The sequence below is a fragment of the Emydura macquarii genome, unplaced genomic scaffold (genome assembly GCF_026122565.2).
Source record: "Emydura macquarii macquarii isolate MOO-44397 ecotype Brisbane River unplaced genomic scaffold, CSIRO-AGI_Emac_v2 contig_561, whole genome shotgun sequence".
NCBI lineage: Eukaryota > Metazoa > Chordata > Testudines > Chelidae > Emydura > Emydura macquarii.
In genome coordinates, this window is record NW_027130698.1 from 12821266 (window position 1) to 12833724 (window position 12459).

The 12459-nt window shown below is 39.3% G+C and overlaps 1 protein-coding gene across 1 annotated transcript in view; it reads left to right on the forward strand.

Annotated features, from left to right (window-relative positions):
* Positions 1–10343, forward strand: part of CDH13 (cadherin 13) — a 689068-nt gene extending 678725 nt beyond the window's left edge. Inside the window, exon 15 of the mRNA XM_067540162.1 lies at positions 4505–10343. Coding sequence (XP_067396263.1) covers positions 4505–4512 — 8 coding nt within the window. The 3' untranslated portion in view covers positions 4513–10343. The remainder of the gene's footprint in view (positions 1–4504) is intronic.
* The last annotated feature ends 2116 nt before the right edge of the window (positions 10344–12459 follow it).

Consider the following 12459-nt stretch of genomic DNA (forward strand, 5'->3'; position numbering starts at 1 on the left):
ACACTATGCACTTTTTTACATGCTTTATATTCACAACACTTCTTAATAACATGTATGTTACCAACTTCAAAGCACCTGAGGTACTTTTTAAAAAAAAATAAATTAGGTCCATTGAAGTCACAGAAAGACACTCCTTGACTCCGATATGTTTTAGATCAAGTATTTACATATGGGCCTGAACTGAGAAATTAAACATGACAAAATTTGGTAAGGAAGGTGGGGGTGATGGAAAAGGGATTGATTTAGAGTTTAGGTTTTAGTCCATCTCTTGGGGGAAAATATAGTAAAACCTCCTCACCTCAAACAAGAAAGAACATTGGAATCAGAGCTGGAAAATATCTCAGAAATGTTTCATGAGGATTTGCTTGCATACGAAATAGGTATTGGGCCAGGTCCTCAGCTGATTTAAATCAGCCTAGCACTGTTGACTTCATTGAGGCTATACCCATTTATCCCGCCTGAGCATCTTGCCCAATACTTTGGCTCTTCTTAATTTCTGCAAATATTCTAGCAAAGGAGTGTCCTGGCCAGAGTCTTTGAGAAAATGCTACATTTTAAGAGACTCTTTGAGAATATTCTTGGAAAGCAAATTTTGAGTCGATAACCTTTGATATTCACACTGGAATAGAAGAGTTGGGTTCATTCTCTCAGGGAACGTAAAGCACATCAGGTGACGTGTGCAATCAAAATTAACTAACACACTCAAATATTGAGTACTCGCTCTCAAACTACAGAAGAGAATTATTTGCAGAAATTATTTGCACATAATTTGAAAAAAACCATATATCTGCGAGAACTGAAAGCAGCTCACAGGCAATTTGCATGCAGAAGAAGAGGCAAATCAATTATTCATAGTGCATGTCTTATGCCCCTCTAACCAACAGTACTTAGAATAAGATAGTCCTTGTCATCCGCACACCTGAAAGTAAGGATGTCTATAGAGCTGTGTTGAAGGCTGGATCAGAAAATGAAAAAGAAGTGTACAGCCTGATCAAAAGAAAGATCAAAAGAAAGAGTCCCGTCACGGACTTCTGGTCACAACAAAATCCAGGAGAATGAAGCAGTACATCATTATATTGTCCCCAGACCCTATGGAATGAACTGTTTTCTTTATCTCACTGTTCCCACGGTTTCATTTGATAGACTACATGGCTCACAAAGAAATAACCTTAACTCCCACTGAAAATCTTGACAACTTTCTCTTGATAAAATATAAAAGTCTATTTTTTTCCTCAAGAAAAACCAATACAGATGGAATCCCCACCTGCTACAGTTAGATGAAAAACTGCAGGGTTTTTTTTCTCTAATGTTTCTTAAAAGTGTGTGTGACTGTGCATGTGCATGCACAAAATCAAAGCTTAACTCTATACAGCAGAACCTTAACCCTGACGTGGAACCCTCACTTAAATTGTAACCCAGTTTGGGCATTGACTTCTCAGCCTATGTGCGCACTCAAATAAGCTCCATGGCCCCTTTTATCATTCCAATAGTTCAGTGAGTCTGATCAGAAGAGTTCTCCAGTTGGCTTCAGTGAGAGTTGAATGGGCTCAGGATCCAACCTTTTGTTTGCTCCTCCTTTCATCAGTTTGGTGACATTCTAAGTTGAAAAAGCAGCTGATGTAACTTTTCAAGGCAAATTTAAACGTATTTCTTTTATTTGGTTGAAATTTCACTGGGAATATTACATGAGTCCTTGAGTAGAGGAACTAAATTCAAGTTGGTAAGTGAGTGAATCCACTGGGAATTCCACACTGAAAGATGGAAGGTAAGGTGTGAGGGGTTATTTTTGGATTTTTGTGTGGTTATTGTTTGCAGGTGAAGAACATTTTCAGAATATGACCATTAAACCATAACATTATATATTTTATCCTTCCTGAGCACAGCAGGAACTGTCAATACTGTGTGAAGGGTTTTGAGAGATAGATAGATATTATGCTACAGTTATGTTAGACTCCAAAAAATCATGTTCAAAACTACAAATCATGTTCAAAACTAGAGTTGGGCAATCTATTTATAATGAATGATGAATGCAACAAATGTAGCCCCTATTTCTTGTTTCACAAGCTGCTGGGGAATCAATCATGAATTTTCTGATTTTGTAGGGTATTCATGATTTTGTACTGAAATTTTACTTTGTGAAGAAATTTCAGCCTATGGACTATCCAGTTATTGAGTGTTATGATTATTGTTTGTTTGACATGTGTGGCTTGTTGTCCTTAGTTTGGAGACCTCCAAGAATCTCCTGGAAACTCAGAGTAGGTTTTTTATTCAAAAGGCAGAACAACTTCCTGTGAGTCAGGATTGAATAAATGCCCCTTTTTGATGTTAGAAGACATCATGCTGCCTTTCAGAGATGTGAAATTTATTTTTCATTGTCTCAGGAGGTCAAGGTGTTCATGAGAGATTAGCCCAAATCAGAACCTCACATCCCAACACACCTAAACACTGGTGGTGGTGCTCAGGGAGTTTCAGTATCCAAATGGGGAGCAGAATTTTGTGATTAGCATCTTTGTCTTTAATAACCACACATGAATCCCCAAACCAAACAATCCCAAATTTTGTGATAGTTTGAAATCTAGATGACATTAGTCCTACCACCCAGACAATGTTCCACTTCAGGTGATTGCATCCTTGCTAACTAAGATTCACTATGTTGTTTAAATGGATATATGGTATCCACCTTTCTGTGCTGTATTAGTATGTAGCAGTACTGTGTGCTGTTTAAACATCAGTTAAATTCCACCTAAAAAATGACTGCAGTTCAATGGTAAGTGAAGCCCTAGTGGACATCTCAGAGCAACATGTTCTCAAAATTTAGATAGAATATGGACAAGTATGGATGGTGTCTAAGCAAACTCAGAAGAAAGGAGTGGAGAAGGTGAATGCAAAGGCAAGTAGAAGATAGCCAGTGGCTGAACTCTGTTCTTCAGCTCTTGAGATTTTGTACATTCTCAAAAGCCTCTCTCTAGATTATTAGGCTGTTTCATTTCCCTACACTTATTTTTTTCAGTGGAACATATGTTGCGTAATGCATATTTTGCCATAGGGGATGGTGGCTGTTATGCCCTACCATCTTCGATGGCAAAATATGCATTACGCAACATACAATCCACTAATAAAAATAATGGAGGGAAATGAACATTACTTCAGGTAGGTAGTTTTGCCGTACTGCATAAAATCCCATTGTTAGTGAAATTTAACATTAAGTTAAATTCAAATAATATAAAAATAAATATAAAATATAAATATTGGCTTGTTAAAGCCAATAATTAGTCAGAACAAAACTTTATCAAACTTGGTATTAAACTCAATTTGCCTGAAAGGGAAAAAAAAACAAAAAATCAAAAACAAGGAAAGAAAAATAGAAATCCAGCATCTAAATCATACCCATTGTGTCCTGAATAGGCTGTATGGTGTTTATAGTTAACTGGCAAAATAAATAGGTGATCGAGGAATAGAAATTTAACACAGATTAGATAAGCATATTCATTAAACACACTCATCTCTTTGGATGTGGGTGTATGACATTTGTCTTCATGGCCCAAGTCTGCAGTGATCTACAGATGCTTCCATCTTCCTGGAGACCTGTTGAGATAGGGTCCAGCTATTGTAGGATCAGGACCCTTGTTTGTTTTTGAGAGACAGGGCCAGCATCATGTCCAAATTAGCTCCACTCCGATCTTTTAAAAACAAAACAGCTGACTGGTTGGACCTGAATCTTTTCTACAGCCTTATGCTTTCATCCTCAATTCAAACACAGTATTTTCAGCTCAGTGAAGGGCCCGACCAATGCCTGTTGGAATCGATGGAAAGACTCCCATTAGCTTCAGTGGGTGTTGGAGCAGATCCTAATCGCCTCTGCTTCTTTGTGTATTCAATAGTCACCCCTCTGATACAATGGAAAGGGTGGCTATCTAAAAAAGGCAGAGTCATGCTTCAAGGTACAACATCTGTGTTTTTAAATTAGCTAACACAGGAAAAATAAGAGGTGTATATTGGATTCCTGTGTACCTTTGGTTGCCAGTGTCCTACCACATCATAGAGCAGCTGTTCCAAGCCATAGTGTCCAGGAAGCATAAAGCGCCAATTGAACTATAATTTTAAAATGTGTACATTCTTCAAAAAGTTGTCTGTTCAGTGAGTGAAAAAATAATACTGGTTGGTATTTTACCTCACTTTACACAGGTGTAATTGATGAAGATGCAAGGTGCAAGAGAATCAGGTCACAGGAATTCCTGTCTCTTGTTTTGAACTCAGAGCCCTTGACTTAGCCTCTCTCCAACTGTCCTGTTAAAGAGCCTTAAATGCCTGAAGTGGCATTTTTGGGCTTGCTCCCATAGATTTCTGTCTTCAAATAATTATCTCCGAACCAGAATGATTTAACTCCAATTACTTAATAACATGTATGCAACACAATGAGTAATGTGATATCTTTTTCCCCTAAGGAAATATTAAAGGATGCTGTGATCTGCTCAGTAATAACAACACATTTCCCATCACCTAGGTCTGTAAGAACGCCTGACATTTGAAGCTGTCCTACCGAGTTGCCATGGCAACAAGAAAAGGAAAACATCAAAACTGAAGATCGCAGTTTACAGTTACTGTTCTTCACTACTAGGCCTCAGTTGCTCCAGATTCAGTTTAATTTGCAACCTCACTTAGTCTATCCGACTGTACGTCAGTGTTTGACAACCTCTGCCCATACTGTTGTTCGATAATGGATTACTCTTGCAAAATGCAAGGTTTATGAGAATTTTCACTGAATGTTAAAAGACCATAACATCTCAACTTGACCTTCTGGGAGCTGAATATAGAATGACTCCATTTTTTTCTATCTGTTGACTTGTTGCTATTCAACTATTCAAAAAGAAATATTTGGTCTGTGGGTTGGTATTTGCATATGTATGAATGTATGTGTGTATATATATTTATATGCAGAGAAGAGATAAACTATAGGTTTAGCTTTTATGAGACATTCATCTGATGTTGGGGGGCGGGGTTAGGCCATAGTAACAGAACCACAGATGAGTAATAACAACTGTCCTATCATAGCTAAACCCATTGTATATGCTGTTTATATAATGGTGTAACACAAAACATGAGAGCAACTGCAATTATGCCATTAAAATTGCCATTTTAATGGTGCCAGCTGTACCAGGGCCAGTTCTCCACAATGTCATTTCTTTACCTCAGGCTCAGTGAACAAGAGACGCAAATTCCCAACCCTCTATTTCCAATCAAGATTTCTTTTCTTTAGCCCCTAGTGGTACTGATGAGACAGCCGTGCAAGCAGCTTTTCACTTTCCATCACAATGACAGCAGCACTGGGTGATAAGGAGGTTGTGATCTGCAAGAGGCATGAAAGCGATCAACTGATGCAAATGCATTATGGGTCATTATCTAGAACATTGGGGGACTCTAGGCCTGATTTTAAAGGGACCTTAAACCATCTCTTTTTGCTCCTGCAGATAATTATTTGAGGGTGCAGTTGAGGACATTTTAAACTTCTTAGTGCCTGATTTGCAGGGGCAATCAGGTAGGTAGATGTTTATATGTCAGGCCTATGGTGATAATAAGAGTGGTGGGGTTTCTCAGCTGCATCGATCATCTCTTTCGACTCCCTAACCAAACCACAAAGGCCTGCTCTCTCTCTACCTCCATGCAACTTTCATTGACATCCCTGAGTGCAGTGAGGGAAACAGATGCCCTATTGTATAAATATATTCATATATATAGTTTGCCTGGAGTATATATACACACACACACACATACATATACATGTATACGGTTTTGATTAAAAATAACTAGATAATTTTTGTGTGTGTGTGTAATAACAACACTTCTTTGCAAACATGGAAATAAAAAGTATTCATTATGTATGAATATTAATCTTTTTTTTTTAATTCTGTGAGCATGTAAGGTAAACAAAACTTCTATCTGTATCAATCTGACCATCCTGTTAATAAATTGCAAATGGTCCATCAAAGCTCACACCAAATTTTTTTATAAAATTAACACACACAAGAAATTATACTAGTGACAGACCGTGGCTTTTACTAGAGCTTGCCAGTGACTAGGGCGAGGTAAGTGTCTTAGAAGATGTTAATAAACTTGCTTATTTAAAGTTTAAACAACAATGCTTTCTTATGCAATAGAACTTCACAGCTGTGTTTTTGGGTTAGCATTTTTACAGCACTTATCGGATACTGTATGTTGTCATTACTACAGTGAGATTATACGCATAACCTTCCACATCATGTATATGTTTCAATATTAAAGCTTTTTGGAAGTATAAAAAATAAATTCCAAACACATATTTAGTTTTTCATGATGTTACATTAGATATTAAATGTGTATTGGTGGTGAAAATTTGCTGTACAATAGCTTTTTCTCTGACTTCCTGTATCATACCAAATATTACAGCAGGTCCTTTTCAACTCAAATAATAATAATAATAATAACAATAATAATGAATAATGGTGACAGCAGAAAAGTTTGTTTGTGTTGTGCACATCCCTAAATTTGAAGATTTCTTGATGAGATATAAACTGCCTTGACACAAAAAGCTGTTTTTCTCTTAGAGCTTAACTCTTGAAGTCCTGACCCCAGAAAAATTCTCACTGACCTTGCTTCTTTCCCAGCACATCCTAGATGTCTGAGTTACCAAAGTAGTACTTGGAGCTCAATGGGAGTTTCTTTTGGGAAGGATTTCAGAAAGGTTCATTGGGCAACTGCAGGCCTTGAAACAGGAAGTGCCTGGTCTCAAACGTTACTCCTACGTGGACCTTGGCATGCCTTCATTCCACATCTTCTGTCCCAGGCATTCTGGTAAGCAAGTGCTGCTGCTTTATAATCACCAGTCACTTATACATATAAACAAGCGCTAAATGCAAAGTTTGCAAAAGGAAAATCAATGAACCGTGGATCTTTCCCAAAGAGGAATTGCATCCCATGTCTTGGTCTGCTAAACGCTCCACTTGGATGTAATGGAAACAACTTTCTCTCCACATCAATGTATTTTTCTAATGGGATCCTTCCTCCCTCTGCATATGGACTTCATTCAAAGTCTGTTAGTGCAAAGATTCCCATGGCATTCACTGGGCTTTGCATGAGATTTTATGGGAAGCCATCCGTGCTTCTTGTTCAGTCCAAGGCTCCCCAAGACATTGTGGATCGTCCTAAGGAGGCACAAATCCAGGAACAAAACTTCTCTGTCTGAATCTGTCCCAGCAACAAGCTGCTGTTAAGTGCTGGGCAAAGCCAGTTGCCTACTATTTATCTGTGCAATAACGAGTCCACAATGCAGAGAGTAACATCTCAAATAATATAGAAGCCTTTTGATCTATATAAGGGGTGGGTATCATTGAAAATATTCCCCCAGTGGAAGCTCTGGATCACAGAAACATGAACACCTCCCTGATTTCCTCATCCCAAACTGTGAGGCTTTTTGCAAGCTCAGGCCATCCTCTCCTATCCATACGCCCGAGGGCTCCAGCCTGAGCTAACCTCTGGGCATCCTAGCATGAAAAGAGGACATATAGCTGCCATCTTAATATTTCTTCCTCACTTCCCCACTTCCCATATTCAAGAAACGACATCTATCAAGAAACCCAATAGGACAAATCTTACGGCCTTAGTCAAGTGAGAAGCCCCATTAAAACTTATGGGACTCCTTATGTGATTAAGGTGGTAGGAAAAGGCCCAAAATGATATGATTTCCTGAAACTCAGGAACTAGCAGAATTTGGAAGCATTTCCTGTCACGCAAAATCAGAAAAGATCAAAGAGAAAGACCTCAGACCTTTTGCTTTTCCCTTTTATGATGGACTAAGTTTAAAATTTGTTCAGATATATCTTGCTGTTTTTATAATCTATCAGCTATTTTAACTTAGCTACTTTAGTTACTACAACATTTATTTCTCTCTGTGTGTATGTTTGTGTAATACATGAAAGTTGTCTACATTTTGAAAGACACTGCGTTTAATCATTTTCATTTTGAAACATACGCGAAGCTGTGCTGGTATAAATCATTTCATTTGAAAACCCTGTATTTTCTGGCAAAACATGAATCCAATATGACAGTTATTAAGTTAATCAAAGAATGGTGTTGATTAGCAGGATAAATATGTCATTTTCAGTGTACTTGCTAACTGAAACACTGTCAATACACCTCATGAGCGTGCTCGTATTATGCCTATGTGCATATATTAATGTACATTATGTTCAGTAACTGCAGGTCTGAAGATCAAAACAAAAGCAAACCAGCTGAATATCATGGTGGGTGTCAAATAAGACACAGATTACAGTGGAACAATGTTTTGGTAATATATCCATGGAGCCAGATTCTCATCTCATTTCCACCCATGTAAATCAAGAGTAACTCCATTCACCAGAGCTATTCAGGATTTAAAAAAATGAATCCAGCCTGCTGTCTGTAAGAGGTATTTCATCTCATCTCTCAGCACAGTGCTTTTATCAGTCTGCTGCAAAGAGTAACGTAGCATAACTTGTCATAAGACACTGGAAAATCATTTATCTATTATTGTAGGTCTGTCTTGAACTAAGGGAAAGCTACATTCTATACTCACTATCTTCATAGTCCCCATTTAAGGTATCCCTAAGCACAATTTTGTTTAATCTTTATTTAGAATGACCACAGCTAGTCAATTAATTCCTATTGGGCTCTTGGGTGACCATTTAAACTAGGGTCCACTCTAATACAATCTCATTTATTAAATTAAGGATTTCCAGTCAGTTGATAGGTGACCCGGTTTAAATGCTTTATTTTATTATTACAGAGAAAGAGAAGCACATATGTTATGGTTATGTTTGTTACACCACTAGTCATTCCTTTGCATCACTTGTTTTCTAAAACATGGTGATTGCAAATTTCACCCCACTGTTGCTGCCAATACAGTTAGCCATTTGATCACACAGCAGAGTTTTGTACACAGATCACATTATCTTTATTGTTTGTCTGGAGGTCAAGTTCTCACCAAATGTGTTTATCTTATCTCATGTAAAAAAAAGATGAATAAAAGATGAATGACACTAAAAAATGATGCTGGCTCGAGAATAGCAGGGCTATGGAAAAATATAGGATTATATATTCCCCTGACTGTATCTGTAGACACTCCAGCTGTCCAAGTTGTACATCTCCCAAAGGTAGGAAAACCCAAAACCAAAAAATCCACAACAATGCTTTCCCATTTAGCTCTCTCTGATTTATTTATACTCCATGTAAAGCAGATACAGATAACTATTTTACTATGTAAAACTTGTAGCCCAGTGCTGTTACTACTTTACCTAACCACATGTAATGATGATAGCTAACTTTTGAATGTCCAAAGGAAATGAATACACACAGAAATTCTCAGTGAAAGTTACTAGTTGCACAATTGCTATGTATGTGTATATATGTAGATATATAGAGATACACACATACATATATAGAGCTATATATATATAATGTATGTAGAGGGGGAGAGAGACTACGCAGCATGGGATTTGGAATAAGCAGTTTAATTCTATGAATTATGAATGAACACACTACTCAAGCAGGGGCATAGGTTATACATGGTGAACCCAAACTGGTGAAAATAAATGGTTTATTCCCACCTCTGATGCTGTATTGATTTAAGCCTCACTCGGCTCTCTCTCTCTTTATATTGATTTATATAATTTGAAGATCTGCATAATTGTTTACTGACTCCTTTTATTTTAGTTGTCTATGTACCAGCAAGTCAGTACCAGTGTGAAGGAGGATACAGAAAGAATCCTAACTTTCTTCAATATCAGCAGGATGGCTATATGGAAAAGTTATACCCACCCATTGAAAGTTATGCTGCTCCTCTGCATTAATAAGTGATTGTATTCGATGTTTTGAGGTGAAATGAATGTAGTCTAAAAGGACAGTGCATGTGTGTGCGTGCATACGCGCCCTGCCCATGAACTAGGATTGTAAAATGAAAGTGTGTATAGTGGTTAATTCAGTACAGACATGCTGTGTGATTAATTGAAACGTCAAATGGTAATCTCCTGTATCATCTCTTTTACCCATAATGAACTCTGTCTCCTTCAGTCACCACCAGGAATTTTTTTAAATGATTTTCTCTTTGTAAAAGTTCAAATGAGGGAGGAAAAGAAGTTTTTGTTTGGATTCGAATATTTTATTCCGCTACGTTTTCCGGTTAATGGTTCCTTTAGGCCCTAGTTGCTGAATTGCTTGCTATTTCTGAGGTGTAAATAAACGTTTTGATTTATGATGTGGTTGCAAAGAAACTTGTAATTTATTTGTGAAATGCTCAAATAAAGGATGTCTGGGCTTTTAGCCTTTTGTCTGGGCTTAGACCTTCCTGAAACAACAGTGCATGAGTGAAGGGGACTGTATAATCACCTTGCTGTGGCTGACACAGGGGTCTGAACCCACAGCATGCTGAACTACAAGCAGGAGTCTCCCCCAGCTGTCCTGATTAAGGAAATAAATTGAGCTATGGATGGCCATAGAGTGGGAACAGGTATAGTATTATGGAAGAAGGCCAGAGTCCATTCACCCAGAGTTCATAAGCGAGGGGGAATGGAGTACTTTGCTCAGAGCAATGTAACAAAATCGGGGCCCTGGAAGGAGTAAATCCTTAACTGAGCTGGTGTATGCAAAGTCCTTGGCTACGTGTTGCAAAGAAACTTGATAGGTTTTTGGCTTCTCCTCCCTTCCACTTCTGCCAACTGACCCTCATCACCTTCTTCTGTCAGCAGGAAGTTAAGGGCTACCAAGAGAAGCCATCCAGGACAAAATTAATTGCCAAACAAAATATTAACAAAACCATAAGTCAGCTTCCTGCAGGTTTTCCAGGGAATGCCACGGGAAGCTGCAGTACTGGATTTCTGGCACGGTGCAATGCTGTGTAAGGCTTCTTGGCTCACTTGCATCATGCCAAGATGACGTCCTCCAGCAAGTAGAAGTAGCTTCGCTAGAGCTCCAGACATGACCCAGAAAACTAAAGAAATTCTCAGCGAAGATGCAAGTTCCCAGGCCTCTGTTTCTCAAACACAATGGACAAGAGATGGCCTCAGAGTCACTCTGCAGTGTGCATCCTGCAGATGATTTAACCCCTCATTCTCGTCTGGGCTCGATAGGAGGCTCAGAGTAGGAGTTTACCAACAAAGTTACTGTACTGGGGTTACTCTTCAGTGCTTCTACTCCTTAGGTTTTTTTCACCCAGTCCCCGTTTTTTCTTAGCCTGATATATTTAAATGACAAAGCTAAGTTGCTGGACTCAACCTGCTGCAATTCTGCTGAATCCTTCCTGCCAATGCAGCAAGAGAATTGCAATTCAGGCTGTTGGTAGTGGGCCATTCCTGAGGTTTTTTTTTTCTCAGAGCTAGATCATTCCCCTTGATCTATGCATGGGGAGGACTCTCCATCTCATAGATCTTCCTGGCCTGCCTGAAAGGAGAGGTCAGTCAGATTAGCAGCATGAGTGCCTGCACTTCCGCACTCCATGGTGCCAATGCAGTGGCTCACAAAACAATACCTCTACATTTAAAGTCCTGATTGCCCAGGCCATCAATGTTGTGGGCCCAGGACACCCACTGGGACTTTGACTTGGCAGTTCCACTCTGCAGGAACAATGGAACTGTCCACTTCCTTCATGAAGCTCACATGCACAGGACATCAGCCAGTCCCAGCAGCAAGGTATTTCCCTCACCACTTCGTGTTTGTGACTAATTTCCCACAAAGCAACTCATTGTCCAGAAGCATCTCTGGAACACATGTGGGGAAAAAAAATTCTCATGCAACTTTCTCCTCCGTGGGGGGTTGAATGGGGGAGAAACTTTACCGACTTGAATCACCATGGATTCTAAAGCCAGCAGGTGCTCTGAGACCATGGTGGTGGGCCCACTCCAAGAATGGTAATAGAAATAATAATAATAGAAGAGAATGAAGGTGAGGTGCAGGAGTGGAAGGGTCGGGTGGAACGCGCATCTTCCCCCGCCAAAATACCATACAGAATCTTCCAAAAGGTCACCAGGCTGTATTTCATTCTGCATAAAACCTCTCCATGCCAGGAAATCTGCTCTTCAATGGGGAATCCAGAGGCAGTTGCCTGTGTAGAATGCTCTGGAATGATGCAGCTTGAGACCTGCAAAGGAAGTCAGGTCCTTTTGACGCTACAGGCAGCGCTAGTGTACTCTCAAGGCCACCACATGGGTAAACTTTTGCCTCCGAGAGATTCTAGAGAACCTCAGGGACCGGGAGGCCCAAATGCCTTGCTTCTTCTACTAGCTTGGGCAAAAACTCCCCTCCAAAAAGGAAGCATTCAAGTGCACTCAATGGGAGTCATCTTGCTATGGATTGTCTCCTCCCCCCATGGGCCTGCTCCCATGGGCTTGTTCACCCTCAATTTTCATTCTACCTGAGCTTGAGCAGATTGAGTATAAAGTGGGTAAGGCCCCCTTT